Source organism: Talpa occidentalis, unplaced genomic scaffold (assembly GCF_014898055.3).
Source record: "Talpa occidentalis isolate TD23 unplaced genomic scaffold, MPIMG_talOcc4v2.1 talOcc4.2, whole genome shotgun sequence".
NCBI classification, from domain to species: domain Eukaryota; kingdom Metazoa; phylum Chordata; class Mammalia; order Eulipotyphla; family Talpidae; genus Talpa; species Talpa occidentalis.
The window spans coordinates 58914573-58930852 of record NW_023602073.1 but is presented as its reverse complement, the minus strand read 5'-3'; the positions used below and the strand labels follow the sequence as shown (position 1 = coordinate 58930852).

At 47.3% G+C, this 16280-nt stretch overlaps 1 protein-coding gene across 1 annotated transcript in view; it reads right to left on the bottom strand.

Annotated features, from left to right (window-relative positions):
• The window catches only part of RAB44 (RAB44, member RAS oncogene family), a 45776-nt gene that overhangs the window by 14898 nt on the left and 14598 nt on the right, over positions 1-16280 (bottom strand). The window contains exons 2-7 of the mRNA XM_054698149.1: positions 8483-8594; positions 5811-5985; positions 4493-4639; positions 3480-3570; positions 2957-3052; positions 464-651 (exon numbers count right to left, since the gene is read on the bottom strand). Coding sequence (XP_054554124.1) covers positions 464-651; positions 2957-3052; positions 3480-3570; positions 4493-4639; positions 5811-5985; positions 8483-8594 — 809 coding nt within the window. The remainder of the gene's footprint in view (positions 1-463; positions 652-2956; positions 3053-3479; positions 3571-4492; positions 4640-5810; positions 5986-8482; positions 8595-16280) is intronic.

Below are 16280 nucleotides of genomic sequence, written 5' to 3'. Positions count from 1 at the left end.
AAAGGATGTGGGGTGGTAAAGTCAGGGGAGGAGAAGGTAGAGGGCATACCAATCCCACCTGCATCCCTTACCTTTGATTGCATACCTTGAAGCTGGCCCTTCTTTCCTGTCTTTGCTCAGGTAACTCTTCCCACCCAGCAAGTGCTCCCTCCTTCTCCCCCTCATCCAATCCTGCTGATTCTTCAAGAACTATATGAAGCCTCAACTCCTCCAGGAAGCCTTCCCTTTCTGTCCCATCCCACGCCTCTATGTTTTAACAACATCCCAAAGACATGACTTCTCCCTCTCTGTGCCTCAGTTTCCTTATCTGAGAAATGACATGATAACCCCAGGCTGGCAGGGTTGTGATGAATTTTAAGGAGGGACACTGTGATCTGGGTGCTGACCAAAGCCTCAGAGAACTCAGCCTTTCCTGTCTTCCAGGACCCCCTTGGTCTCCAGCCCAAGAATGGCAGTCACTTGCCTCGGTTCCTCTTCCGTGTCCCAGGACACAAGTCCCCTGGCGGCACGCAGGTGCCCCCTGGTCTCCCGCAACTGCCCTTGCACTTCCTCCAGCTGCCCCACCAGGTCCCGCTCAGCCTCTCGAAGCTGCTGATTCTCGGAGTTGGCCTCCAGGTTTGTGCTGCTGAGGCTGTGGAGCTGGGCCTCCAGCTGCAAGGAGGGAAGAAATGGTGGGAGAAGAGGGCTGAGCATGAGAGGACCCCTCCAGGGCCTTGAACAGCCTCTCAAGGTTATTGTGGGGGGCAGACTCCATGTTCCTGGAGATCCAGAGTAAAACGCAGGGTTGGGGGAGGGTTACCCTTCTTCGGCCCAATCAACTCCACTACCTCCCACCTAGGAGAGACATTTGAATTGAAGGGGTAGGGAGGAGAGAGAGAGAGCTGTGTGAGAAACACACACCGCCAGCACCATGGGGTCCAAAACATAAATGAGGCCACATTCCCTTTTGTTCAAAGCCCTGCAGCAGCTGCTCAGCCCCGAGCCCACTGTGGTCTCCTGATCCAACAGCAAGTCACATGTGGCTCTCGGTGGGAGGCAGAGCTGCTTGAGCATGTGGAGTGGACGGCAAAGCCTCACAAGGCCTCTGTGGTTCACAAGGGCTCTTCAGCATTTCCCTACAGTATCGCCATTTTATCTCCTACCTCCTTTCACCCCCCTACCCTCTTTAGTCAGCTCTAGCCCACAGGTCTCCTTGCCACTCTTTGACCATTCAGGCATTCCCACTTCAGGGCCTTTGCACTGGCTGTTCCCTCTGCCTGAACTGCTCTTCCCTCAGATATCATGTGGTTCACCCCTCGACTCCTTCTGATCTTTACTCCAATATCATCACCCGAGAGAAGCCTTTCTTGACCCCCAAGTGGAAACATTTCAACTCCCCCCTAACAATTCCATCTCCCCAGCCCTGCTTTACTTTTTTCTCCTTAGTATGTTCCCTACCCCTTGTAGGTAGCGATTGCTTATTTTATCCCTGGACTCCCTGAGCAGACAGCAGCTCCATGGGCAGAGGCTCCATGGGCTTGTGTCTACCAGAACTGAGAACAGTGCCTGCTACAGAGTAGGTACACCACAAATCTTGCTGGGTAAAGGGATGAACAGCCTGGGGAAGAGGCTTCCCATCCACAGGAAACAGGGCAAAACAAAATGGCCCTATTTGGAAAGGCCAGTCTCCTCCCTTGGTAGAAGGGGCCTGCCTCAATTTCCACAAAGCAGTGGCTGCAGAGACACCTGGGAAATCAGCCCAGAGGGGTGGGTGGAGCTGGGTGACAGGATCGCCCTGGCAACAAGGGAAAGGTGCTGGGAACCTGGGCTAGCGCTGGAGGGGTGCTGGTTGTCCGGCTAGAACAGATGGAGATTTTACTAAGATCAGCGGTCTGGAGGTGAGGAGGAAGAGGAGACTGTGGGGCAGGGTTTCAGACCCAAAGGTTTAGTCACAATGCCAACTGCAAGTGACTACAGGCAACAAGGCCTGGGGTGTTCTGACTGGGAAGCTAAGCCGGATTCAGATTCGGAAACAGTGACAGTAGTGACTGCCTCAGGCCTTCACATGTTATAGTGCTAAGCATCACAGCTGCTTGGAATTCTCTCTGATGAGGAAAACAGGACTCGGGAGCTTAAAACCTTGCTCAAGTCCCCTCAGCTGACAATGGAGGTGAGCATTGTGGGGGTTTTTTCCTTAAAATTTTTTGAAATTAATAAAGGAAGGAAATAATGTACTGAGAAGACAATCTTTTATAAAAAATTAAGGACTTAAGATAAGAAATATCTTTTGTTTTCTGTAAGATATAGAGGAAAATAAGTGAGGAGATAGGCATATTAATTAGTTTGATTGCAGGAACCATTTCTCTGTGTTTGTGTGTATCAAATCATCCTGTTCTATTATCTCTTTTTTGGCACTTAAAAAAAATTTCTCCTTGTTCTTTCTTTTATTTGTTTGTTTTTTTTCTTCTGTATCTCATGTCCTCTGACACTCAGTAGCTAAAATTATTTTCTTCATTTACCTGGTGCTTTCCTGTTTCAAAGTGCTTTCTCTTTACAATCTCATTTGACAAAATTGGGCTGGAAGGTACAGTTGATGTGACCATCCCCATTTTAAAGATGGAGGCCAGGACATGCAAAGCAACAGGGGCCAGGACATGCAAAGCAATTTCCTCAGATTGACATGGCTCTTAACTAGAACAGCAGAGCTTTGAACCTGTACTTTCTGGCTCATGCTCTGGTACTCTCAGTGCACTGCTTGGCCTCATCTCAAAGGGACCAAGGCACCCTGAGAGGCCCCTGGGAAGTTACTCTCACGTGGGGACCCCAGCAGCCCACTGAATCCTCAGGGCTAGGCTGATGGCTCCAGATAGACTTATCTAGTCAGGTGCAAAGGGCACTTCAGGTGGATGCAAGGAGACAGGTATCAGAGTCTGTGAATTCTCAGAAATTAGGCTCCTGGGGAAGGGCTGTCACTCACCTCCCTCTGGCCCTCAGCCAGCTGCTGCACCTCACGTTCCTTGGCCTCCAGGGCCTCTTGCATCTGGGAGTCGAGGGCCAGGCTCCGCGAGTGGCTCTGGGGACCAGAGACGTTTCAGCCTGTTTGCAGAAGCTGAGACCCAGCTGGGCCGGCCCTCCTTAAGCTTCGCCTCCACGGAGGCCTGGAGTGCAGGGACCAGGATAGTCCTCAGGACAATCCCCCTGGCCCCTGCACCCCAGGCCTAATTGTGGCAACAAGGAGACTGAGGTGCAGAGAGAGCAGAACTGACTCCAGGGCACACAGCAAGACCTGGGTAAACAACAGGGACCCAGGAGCAGCACTCCATGCTCACCAACCCCCCGCCATCCCCACCCCTCCGCATATCTGTGAGAAACACTGGGCAAGGGTGTGGGAGGCTCCACTCCCAGTGCCTGCTGCGCCACACAGGCCATTCCTGGACTGCACTGCTTAGCCAGCCGCCCTCCAGGACAGGTGGTTGGGGGCAGGCCGCAGGGGAACCCACCTCAGCCTGCAGTTGCTGCTTCTCTTGACTGATCTGCTGCTCCATCTCCTCATAAAGCTGCTGGACCTCGCGCTGGTGGTCGGCATCCCGCCTGGAAGGGGCACAGCAGGGAGGGTGGGCAGGCGGCTCATCAGCACCCTGGGATTCTGTCTCTGGCAGGTGTTGTCTAGGCTTTGATATGGAGTCACCCTGCTGCTCACATCACTTTGCCAGCCGTCACTCATCCGTGTCATCTAAGAACAGCCACCACTAACAGAGACACGTGCCTTTGACACTGGTTGCCCTGATCCTGTTAGACTGACTCTGAAAACTATCACAAGATATTGGTTCCCCTGGACCTGTCACGTAGTCCCCATTCATCCCCTCATCCCATAACTCAGACACCCCAATAGGGCTCTACCCACACCAACCCCAGGGTCACCACTTGTGTTGTAATCTACATGAGTGGCACCCCTAGAGTTGACCACTGCAGTGGCCCTGCACCAAAGTACACTTGCCATTCCCACTCCCACTACAGGCCCAACACCATCCTCCCTACCGGCCTCCCAGAGCCCTGACTCTCCAGTTTCCAGGCTGCTGTGAGGCCCTGGCCTCTGCTCTTCTGGAACCTGGGGAATTCAATTCAGATTCAAGGAAAATGTAAAGAAGATCCTTTTCTTTACACCTGGTGTAAAGACCCCTGGCCTCCCTGATGGTGCAAGGGGTTAAGCACAGCACAGTGAAGCTATCCGCAGCCTTTGCAGCACAAATTCAATCCCCAGCCAGCCAGGGAGCAACCCACATGGTGCAGCAGACCTCTCCTGTCTCACCCGCTGCTCCCCTCAGCAGTATATTTCAGTAGATCCACCTGTTCTGTTCCCCACTCTGTCTCTGGTGAATATTCTCACCACTCGCACCTCTGGCCTGTACCCCAGTTCTTGTATGCATAAATAAATAAATATTTTTAAAAAATTAAAAATAAAGACCCCCTGGCCTTCTCGCAGTGGGAGGCAAGGCCCCTGGCACCTACTCACTTCCTCAATGTCAGCTCCAGAACCTCCTTGTCGGCCCGCACCTCCTGCAGGCGGCTGTTCATCTTGGCCAGAAAGCCCTCCAGGTTGCCAGCCTGCTGGGGCTCCTCCTGCCGCAGCTTCCCCCAGAGCTGCCAGATCTCTGCCTGCCTGGAGGGGGAGTAGCCAGCAATTAGACATGAGGTAGGATCAGGAAGCAGGGACAGCCTAATCCTTGGTTTTAACGCAGTACTACAAGAAACCCCTGAGCCACAACGTCTATTTCACACCCTACGAGGAGCAACTCAAATGTCACCTCCTCTAGGCTGCTCTCTCCCTTCTTGAAACCCCCAAACATTTTGTCTCTCTATGGTTCAGTGATTAATTGTAGGGTTGGGGGGGACATGGGAGCCAGATTGTCCAGTGTTTCCATCTCGTCTTTTCTCTTCTCCCACTTGTAGCTGTGTGACCCTCAGCAAGGCTCATGCCCTCTCTGAGCTTATTAGTAAAATATAGAGGCTGATAACTGCCCAGCAAGGTTGCTAGAGAATGAGAGACATGCCTAATGAAAGCACAGCTTGGGGCCTGGCACATGGCTGGCACTCGATAAATGCTGCTTTCACACGGGTCTAATTAAGTCATGAAGACAGATGCCAGAGGGCTGAGCCAACCCAGGCTGCCAAGTGGGTAAATGGCTCCCTCCACACCTGCCCCGCCGGCCTGTACCCTAAGTCCCACCCTGCCTGCCCCACAACACTGGCCACACCCTCGAAGAGCCTGTCCTCACAGCACCCTGCCGATGGGTGAGCCTGGGCTAATGGATGATTCCCTTGCTGCATGAGGGATGTCACAGGCCAATTTTGGGGCCCTCTTCTCTGAGCATGAGGGAATCCCATGATCTCAAAGCCTGAAACAGTCTGTAGGAAATGCCCTCCTGTCTCCAAACATGCTCAACTGAGAGCATCACCGGGTCTGAAATCACTGCATGGGGGGAGGGGGACTCTTTTTGTCCATAAAGACATTCTCATGGGAGACTGACACCCTGACTTGCTAATGATCCTACAGAATAGACAGGGAGGTTTGGGGTGGGCTGGGAAGATGGCCTCATTGGCAGGCATTCTCCATACATGGCTTAATCCCACTGCCGCTCTAATGTTCTCTCTAAAGCCAGAGATACAGAGGTCAGTTCGCTCACACAGCTAACAAGTGGCCAAATCAGAACCTGGGCCCAGCTCTACCTTGTGGTGTCCTACCTCGGCACCATGTCTGGTGAGTCCTCTCTCCCAATGGCTGGCAGTGCCACCCCCACACCTGGCCCCAACACACACAATACTGCTCTTACTCAGGGAGTAAGTGGCTGGGCCCCAGCTGCTCCATGAAGGCAAAGAACTGTTCCTTCTCCTGGAGATTGGCCTCCTCCAGCACTGGGAGGCTGGTGGTCATGGATCCTCGCTTGGAGGAGGTTGGCTTCCTTCTGCGAAGCCTGTGGGTACTGGGGTTGGAGCCAAAGATGTTCCCTGTGGGACAGTGGGGCAGAAGGGAGAAGAATAGGTTTGGGTCCAGCTTTCTCACCTCCCACACTGCCCTATCCCAGCATTTGGAGAAGCAATTATGTCTACGTCTATCACATTTATTTTATTTTATTTTTTTATATTTATTTATTTATTTACACAAGCACTGGGTACAGTCAGAAGCGCGGGAGGGTGAGAGAATTCACCAGAGCCAGAGCAGGGAGCAGAACAGGCAGACGGACGAAGTACACTGCTGAGGGGAGCAGCGGGCAGCAGGCGAGGTCTGCGCGCCATGTGGGACCCTCGCCCTGCAGCCGGGGATTGAACTGGTGCTGCAGAGGCTGCGGGCAGCTTCGCAGCCCAGCACTCAACCGCTGCGCCACCGGGGAGGCCCTACGTCTATCACATTTATACAGGGCCATGTTCATCCCTTCTTCATCTCATTCTTGGGAATCTAGTTAAGGTAGACACTGTGCCCATTTTATAAATGAACATCAGAGACTCAGAGAGGCCAAATGGCTAGATGGAAGTCACACAGCAACTCCGTGGTGGCCAAAAGATTCTTCATTCACTCAGTCATAAGATATTTATTGAGCATCTACTAGGTGCTGGGGCAAAAATTGGCCAAAATTCCTGCCCTGGTGGAGCTCACATTAAAAAATGTGTAAATAACATATTTTTAAAAAGTAAATTTGCTAAGTGAGCTAAAAGAATAAATTTTCACTGAGTAGACTGGAGTAGCCAAGAGTGTCCCAAGGAGGTGATATTGGAACTGAGATGTGAGTAACAAGAAGCAAGTAGTATGTATTTCTAGGGAAGCACATCCCAGGCAGAGAGAACAGTACATGCAAAGGCCCTGAGGTAAGGACCAGCCTGGTACACTGCAGGGTAAGTAGCACTGAAGGAGGCTAAGAGGTTGGCAGAATTTGAATGTTGCAGCCCTCGAGGCCCTGGGGAGGGCTTTGGACTGTGTCCCACAGGCATTGACGTGGTGGGCACAATTAGATGGCCCCTTGGGGCCGTTTGAAAACAGAGTTCCCTGTGCCTCTTCCACTCCCATTCCAGGCCCCGATTCCTCCTCCCTTACTCTCAGCTTCTCAATTAACAGAACCATAGCTACCTCCTAATGTGGCCCCAAGCTAAAAATATAGATTCCTGACCTCCTTCTTCTATTTCCCCCCAAACTTTTGGAGACTCAGCAGACCCTGAGAACACTGATTGACTTTGCAGATTTAAGGCTAAGCTATGCTTTTCTGGGACTCTGAAGGACACCAAGCCCTCCATTCCCTGGGCCGGAAGCTCCTCCCTACTGAGAAAATCAGGAGAGTATCAACCACCACTGGCCCTGGTCCTTCTATGTCCCTTTGAGCCTGTCTTGAGAAGTGGGTATTAGAGTGCCCTGCCCAGTGGAGGCTCAGGACCGGGGGAAGTCCACACACTAGAATTACCCCCCACTGCTCCCTGGGGCTAGAATTCCTTTCACCAAGCTAGAGTGGGAAGTTCCTCAGGCAGAAACAAGGCCTGGGGTCTCAACAATGAGAGGCCCTTAACCTCTCGCTCAAGTATCAGGGAGAAGACAAGGGAGGCATCAAGAAGTAAGCCTGGTGGGGAGGGCTGCTCAGGGGTCCCCAGTAAAGGAACTTCCCTCATTGGTAGGAAAAGAAATGAGCAGATTTCCTGGGCTAGAGTCTTACCCCGCCCAGCTTCTCTCGGAAACAGCTGCTTTCCCCATCTAGGCCTTGTGTCCTCATCTCTACAGCAATCTATTAGCCTCCAGGCCCTGAATTACTTCAGGCCCTGAAGTGCTGTATAAAGAGTCTCCCTTGGGCCTCCCCGGTGGCTCAGCGGTTGAGCGCTGGGCTGCGAAGCTGCCCACAGCCTCTGCAGCGCCGGTTCAATGACCGGCCGCCAGGTGAGGGTCCCACATGGCGCACAGACCTCTCCTGCCACCCACTGCTCCCCTCAGCAGTGTACTTTGTCAGTCTGCCTGTTCTGCTCTCCACTCTGGCTCTGGTGAATTCTCTCATCCTCCTGTGCTTCTGACTGTACTCAGTGCTTGTACAAATAAATAAATAAATCTTTATTAAAAAAGAAAAAGAAAAAAGAAAAGAGCCTCCCTGGTGGTGCAAGGGGTTAAGAGGTAGCACTATGAAGCTATCAGCAGTCACTGCAGCACAAGTTCGAACCCCAGCCAGGGAGCTACCTACATGGCACAGCAGACCTCTCCTGACTCACCCACTGCTCCCCTCAGCAGTGTATTTCAGTCAGTCTGCCTGTTCTGCTCCCCACTCTGTTTCTGGTGAATCCTCTCACCCTAGCACCTCTAGTCTGTACCCCAGTTCTTTCATGCATAAATAAATAAAATAAATCTTTAAAAAAAAAAAAAGTCTGCTGGTCAGCAAAGGTATCACTCCCCTGTCAGCCCAGCCTAGTCCCACACTGGGCCCAATGATGGGGTGCTGTGTGCAGCAGGACCCAAGGGGCCCTTCCAGAACAGGCATACTGAGCCCAGTGCTGAATTCTTCCAGGGAGAGATGTCCCTTCCGCTCCGTGTCCACCCAGTCAAAGATCATCTCTGGCTCCTCCTCGCTGCTCAGGAAGCTGAACTTGGCCATCTGCAAGGGAGGGAGGAGTTGAGATTTGTTTCCACTGGGGAAGGTTCTGTTCTAGGGGAGGTGTTTATCTGTAGTCACTTCAACCTCCACCCCCACAGTTTGGGGTCCCACCCCCATCCAAGACAGCCTTCTCAGAAAAGCCTTGAACTTCTCCATTTAACATTAAACTTAGCTGCTCTAAATCCCATCCCTTTAAGTTCCTAACTAATAGATGAGGACACAAGACCTAGACAGCAGCTAATGCTCCCCAAAATGTGCTTATCAGTGACCAAATTATCTGGAACTTGAACATAAGTCCAAAAGTTTTTCTCAGCAGGTCCTTCAGTATTCTACAGGACAAAGGCCCCCCAGGTATCTTCTAGACTGTAGGGATGTACTTAATTCATGTCAGGGGACTCATTCAAGGTCCCAGGCTAGGTAAAATCATATGTTAACTTGCGTACTTTGTCCAGGAGAGATGTAGTTAATTTTTCTGATTGAAGGAATAACCCCAATTTATGGCCTCTTGGGCATTAGCCAACCTTTAAAATACAACTCAGCAATTGGATTCTAACATTTTTTTTCTTAAATTACCTAGCTTTATAATTGCTTTCATAGCATCTCTCATTAATGAATGAGTTAAATAAAAACTTTGGGGCCTCCCTGGTAGAGCAGGCAGTTGAGCGCAGTGCTCTGGAGTTGTCCACAGCCTCTGCAGCGCCGCTTTGATCCTGGCCGGCCAGGGAGATACCCACATGGCATGGCGGACCTCTCCTGCCTCACCCACTGCTCCCCTCAGCAGTGTATTTCAGTCAGTCTGCCTGTTCTGTTCCCCGCTCTGTCTCTGGTGAATCCTCTCACCCTCCCATGCATCTGGCCTGTACCCCAGTTTTTGATTGCATGAATAAATAAATCTTTTTTAAAAATAAATAAAATCTAAAATAAATAAATAAATAAAACCTTTGATATGGATTAATCACAGGTTTTGCCTAACAGTCATGATTTTACCTTTTTGAAAGTATATGTTAATTATTTTGGAGGGGCCATGGAGATGTCCTGGGATCAGCTGTCAGAACCAAATCACCTGCATCCCTGGAGAAGTGCACCTCATGGGCTCTTTTTGACCAGACACCTCTTTTTTTTTTGGCTCTGGAGGGAATTCCAAATATATAGAACACATTTGCTGACTCTCTGTATTTTATTTTTTTCTTTGCCAAGTTGGTGTTTCAGTTTTGGTGGCAAGTCATTTTGATTTTTGTTTTAATTTTTTTTTTAACTTTTATTTTTGCATAGGAGAACTGGGATATAGGTGAAAGGTGCAGAGCAGGGGGTGAGAGGACTCACTGAGTCAGAGTGGGGAACAGAACAGGCAGATCTACTGAATTACACTGCTGAGGGGAGCAGCGGGCGAGACAGGAGAGGTCTGCTGCACCATGTGGGTAGCTCCCTGGCTGGGGATCGAACCCAGGTCACAATGGTGATAGCCCTGAGACTTAACCCTAGACCACAAGGGAGGCCCAGTGGCAGCAGGCAGCAGTCATTTTGGATGGGGAATTCAGTGATGGTCTGACCATTTGGTGATCTCTGTGGGGTGCATGATGGGGACATGGTGTCTGTTGGCTGAGAAACAGCAGAGAATCTGGTTTGTTAATGTTTTTTTGGAGGTGGTGGCAGTGTTTGTTTTCCTTTGTGTGACCTCAGGTTAGTTAAGAATTTTGTACCCACTGGGAAGAAGAACAGCTCTGTGAGCTCTGGATTGGTGAGTTTTATGTTTCTGTGTTTACTTTTGATGTATGACTAGAGTTGAAGGAATGAAATGAAGTCAGACATTACGTGTCTGTAATTCAAAAAGGCTTTAACTCATTGTGAGCATGAAGTTTTTTTCTACATCTGGACGGCATAGATAGCTGACAATACTACATCTCTTAAAGGATTTACAGGTTGGTTTGTAGAGATAAATAAATGCTTACATAAATCTAATGTTGCTCCAAGTCACAGAAAAGAAACTGACATTTTAATACTTTAAATGTGCTAAACAAACAAACAAACAAATCCCCCCCTTACAAGAAAAACTTTTAAGGAACCAGACTTGTATAATTAAGGTGAATCTGTAGACAAATGAGGCTGGTTTTATAATTTTGGATTGCAAAACACAAAAAAATAGCTATCCATGTTTTCTCTGCCTTCTTAAAGTATATGACACATAAGCATTCTACTTTTTATAAAATTTGGATTTGCTCTTTGTGAAGGAACATGTTAATATGAATTTCCTACACTTCTCATTTTATCTTACTGATCAAATAAACCAATATAATCCTTTAAGATTATAAAAATGCAAATTTGTGTTCAACTAAATAAATTCATTATTTTAACAAAGTTTGTATCAAGAGTATTTATATTTTATAGAGTGTCACCTTAAACACAACTCCAAGACCCTTAAGTAACTTTAAAACCTGAATCAATACATTAAATTAAACAATAAATCACTCTGGCTACATGAATAATTTCTCAGGAAAAAATTATACTGAAACATTGATTACTAAGCCAAATTTAAATGTATGCCCTTTTACTCTTTATTTTTACATGCTAGAGAACAGTTATATCAATGGCTCATGTTAATGAGTGAATTAATTTCTGCCACTTTAAATAGTTGTGCAAGGGAGAAGGCTAGAGTAGATATTTGCACACTTATGTTCCTAGCACTATTCGCAAAATCTAGAAGATGAGAACAATGCAAATTTCCAGTGATTGATGAATGGATAGACAAAACATGCTATATACACATGATGGAATATTATTCAGCCTTTAAAAAGGAAGGAAATCCTGATTGATGCTACTACAGCATGGATGAACATTGAGAAAATTATGTTAAGTGAAATAAACCAGTCACACAAAAGACAAACAATGTATGATTCTGCTTATATGAGTTACCTAAAGTAGTCAACTTTCTGTTTCATAGAAACAGAAAGTAGAATTGGCGTTGCTGGGGCAGGGGGCATAGGAGAATGGGCATCAGTGTGTAATGAGTGCAGAACCTCAATTGCAAAGATGATTATTCTAGCTATGGATGGTAGTTATGGTTGTATAACATTGTGAATGTGCTTAGCACCTACTGACCTGTACATGTAAAGATGGTTAAAATGGTAAATTTTATGTTATGTATATTTTATCAATTTTTAAGAAGATTTGTTTTTATTAATGCATACAAGAACTGGGGTATAGGTCAGAAGTACAGGGGGTAAGAGGGCTCACCAGAGACAGAGTGGGGAACGGAACAGGCAGATCCACTGAAATACTCTGCTGAGGGGAGCAGCGGGCAAGAAAGGAGAGGTCTGCTGCACCATGTGGGTCACTTCCTTGGCCAGGGATCGAACTTGTGCTGCCCTAGTTGCGGACAGCTTCATAGTGCTGATGCCTAACCCCTTGTGCCACCAGGGAGGCCCCTATTTTAGCAACTTTTTAAAAGAGATGGGCATGGGATAGAAAGTTGTTTTATCTGTATTTGTGAATTTCGTTAGTCTGCTAAAATACTTACATAAGAAATGCAATTCTCAATAATTAATGCTCCAGCTCTTTCTGCAAAATAAAAGTTACTTTGGCAAAAGGCAAAAGATTTATATGACTGGAAAAGAAACCAGAATATGTGCTTTGGTTAAAAGTTATAATCAGGGCCTCCCTGGTGGCACAGAGGTTGAGCGCTGGGCTGCGAAGTTGCCCACAGCCTCTGCAGCTCCAGTTCGATCCCCGGCCACCGACGAAGGTCCCACATGGTGCGCAGACCTCTCCTGCCGCCCGCTGCTCCCCTCAGCAGTGTACTTCATCATTCTGCCTGCTCTGCTCCCTGCTCTGACTCTGGTGAATTCTCTCACCCTCCCGCGCTTCTGACTGTACCCAGTGCTTGTATAAATAAATAAATAAATCTTTAAAAAAAAAGTTATGATCAGTATGGATAACTGAGACTACAGTAGGAATAGTAATGGGATGTGTTTTTTCCTCCCAAGGGACAAGGGACTGGCTTTATCTTAAAGTATCTGTCGCTCTAGGACATGAAAAAGATAAAAAGGCAAACCCTGGAATCCAGCAAGATGGTGGCAGTGAATACCTCGGGCTTGCCCCCTCCCTATCCTTACAACTAGACAGGAGCAAAACAAACCCCAAAAACCCTGAAGGAAAAATGGATGTCCAAAGCACACACAAAGAGTAACAGCCCAGTGGAAAAGGGTGGGAAAACTTTCAGTGAATTCTGTTTAGGGCCTCCTGGTGGTGCAAGGGGTTAGGTCTCAGCACTATGAAACAATCTGCAGCCACTGCAGCACGAATTAACCCACATGGCTCAGCAGACCTCTCCTGTCTCACCCACTGCTCCCCTCAGCAGTGTATTTCAATTAATCCGCCTGTTCTGCTCCCCACTCTGTATCTGGTGAATCCTCTCATTCCCCTCTCACCTCTGGCTTGTACCTCAGTTCTTGTATGCATAAATGAATAAATCTTTTTATAAAAAAGGAATTCTGGGGCCTCCCCGGTGGTGCAGGAGGTTGAGCGCCACACTGTGAAGTTTTCCGCAACCTCTGCAGCGTGGGTTCGATACTGGCTGGCCGGCGAGAATCCCACATGGCGCGGCAGAGAATCCCTCTCCTGTCTCGCCTGCTGTTTCCCTCAGCAGTGTATTTCAGTCAGTCTGCCTGTTCCGTTCCCCGCTCTGTCTCTGGTAAATCCTCTCACCCTCCCGCACATCTGGCCTGTACCCAGGTTCTTGTATAAATAAATAAATCTTTAAAAAAAAAAAAAGAATTCTGTTTATAGTGATATCAGGGCAGTACAAACCAGGAGAGGGTGGGGCAGCTGCTATGTGGAACCCCCTAGAGTGGCTGACTCAGGGGGTACACACCAACACTGGCACCCAGGACACATCACGCACTACTGGATGAATACAGGATGGTGTGTAGAGCGAGGACTACTGGCGTCAGCCAGAGGCTCTCAAATTAGACAGTTGGAGCTAAAGTCCTTGGGAAGAAATAGGTCAGGCCACTTGTGTCTCCGTGCAGACGAGGCTACTACTCAGGTGAGGCTGGGGTGTCTAAAACACCTGCCACCCCACTTCAGTGCTAATACCAAGAAAACAAATGAGCACTTGCATAAACCAGCATTAATAATAGGAGCCAACACCCGAGGATAAGGTCTGTGCTGGAAAAGAAAAGAGGACAATTCCCAGCTGGCAATCCCATATCAAGTATCTGTCCAGCACTGCGTCCAGTGCTCAGAGTTAGCCTGGAGTGGGAGCTGACAGAACACTATCTGAGACACTAAGATTGAGGAGCTGGCTTAGAAGAGGGGAATCACTGTGGATCCCCACCATACAACTCTGGTTACCCACAGCATGGTTAGAAGCTGGAACCCTCAACACTCACTGAAGGGATCTTTTGATGCCCTAATGCCCCGGTCCTTTTTCTATTTTTAACCTACTGCCCCTTGCTGGTACTAGTTCTCTGATTACTTCAACAAGTGCAAAGGCAACTTGGCTATCCCTATTTTTTTTTTAAAGATTTATTTATTTATGCATACAAAAGCTGAGGTACAGAGGTGTGGGGGGTGAGAGGATTCACCAGAGACAGAGTGGGGAGCAGAACAGGCAGACTGACTGAAATACACTGCTGAGGGGAGCAGCAGGCGAGCCAGGAGAGGTCTGCTGTGCCATGTGAGTAGCTCCCTGGCGGACGGGAATAGGGGATTGAATTTGTGCTGCAGAGGTTGCAGACAGCTTCATAGGTTACATCTTAACCCCTTGAGCCACCACGGAGGCCCGGCTATTACAACTAAAAATGAAGATACAGAAGAGCAGACACAAATACTACAGCAAAAAGAATCCCTTAATCCAGCGGAACTGCAGGACATTAGGACAGAGGAGTTCAAGGTCACAACAGTTATAACAGTGCTTATAGAACTCAAGAAAACAATGGGACAGAATAAAGACAAAGATAATATGTCTTTGTTACAGTTACAATCAGAAGTTTACAGTTACAATCAGAAGTAAGGAAGCTAAGAAACACTAGAACTCAATTTAAAATTACAACTGCCGGCCTCCATATGGAACACATGCAAGCAATTGAGAGAATTAATGAGTTGAAAAGCACAATGCTGGAAAACACAAACAGAGAAACATAGAGAAAAAAAGAATTTAAAAGATGAAAATAGTGTAAGAGCCCTTTGGGATCACCTAAATAAAGAGTCCCAGGAGGAGAAGAAAAAGAGAGGGGCATAGAAATAATTGCTTAAAATCATCTCAATCTGGGAAACAAACCAGAATTCATGATCCAGGAGGTCCAGAGAGTTCCAAACAAAATACCAGACAGACACACACCAAGACACATTATAATAAGGCAGTTGAAAGCCAATGGTGAGGACAGAATACTAAAAACCTCAAGGGGAACCTTATGTAAACACCAATCAGACTGTCAGGGGACTTTTCAGTATATACACACATATATATGTAAATTTAAAAACAATAAAATACAAATTGTTGGACTCAAAAAAAAAAAAAAAAACCCAAATAATCCATCATATACTAACCCCAGCAGAAACTTCAAACAAAAATCAATAGAAGTAACACATGGACCAATGGAAATGGAACCTAAAAAAAACATTAAAGGAAGACCTCAAAAAATAAAGACAAGACAAACAATAGCAAAATGGTAATGAGCATTTATGTCTCCATAATCATCTTAAATCTAAATGGCCAGATTTCACCAGTCAAAAAAAAAAAAAGGTGGAGAATGACTGAATGCATTTCAAAACTAGACCAAACCTTCTGTTATTTATAAGAAACCCATCTTACCAACAAAGACAAGCACAGACTTTATTAAAGTTCCAGGCTGGAAGACAGTGCTACAAGCAAATGACAAGCAAAAAAATAATCAGGAGCAGATATACTTATATGTGATAAATTAGACTTCCAATTTAAAAGGGTAATAAGGTAAATACAACCACTATATGATGAAGAAGGGCCTAATATAACAAGAAGAAATAACACGCATAAATATATATGCACTGGAGGGCCTCCCTCGTGGTGGAAGGGGTTAAGCATCGCACTACGAAGCAATCTGCAGCCTCTGCAGCACGAGTTCGATCCCTGGCCAGCTAGGGAGCAAACCACATGGCACGGCAGACCTCGCCTGTCTCGCCCGCTGCTCCCCTCAACAGTGTGTTTCGGTCACTCTGCCTGTTCTGTTCCCCACTCTGTCTCTGGTGAATCCTCTCACCCCACCCCCCATCCCCACATCTCTGGCCTGTACCCCAGCACTTGTATGCATAAATAAATAAATCTTCAAAAAATATATGCACTGGATGATGGAGCACTGAGATACACAAGACAATTAAAAATGAAATTAAGAGAGAGAGTGACAACACAGTATGCTAGGGGGTTTTAATATCCCATTTACAACTATGGCAGCTCAACAGAACAGAGAATAAATGAGGAAACAATAGCCTTAAATGAGGAGCTAGACCAAATAAGTTTAATAGATATCTACAGAACATTCCACCCAAAGACTGCTGCATACACATCTTTCCAAGTGCACATGGAACATTTTCAAGAACAGACTACGTGTTGGGACACACTTCAATTGTCAATAAAACTACAGAGATGACAATTATACCAAGTACTTTCTCTGACTATAATGCCATAAAGTTGGAAGTCAACTATAAGAAAAA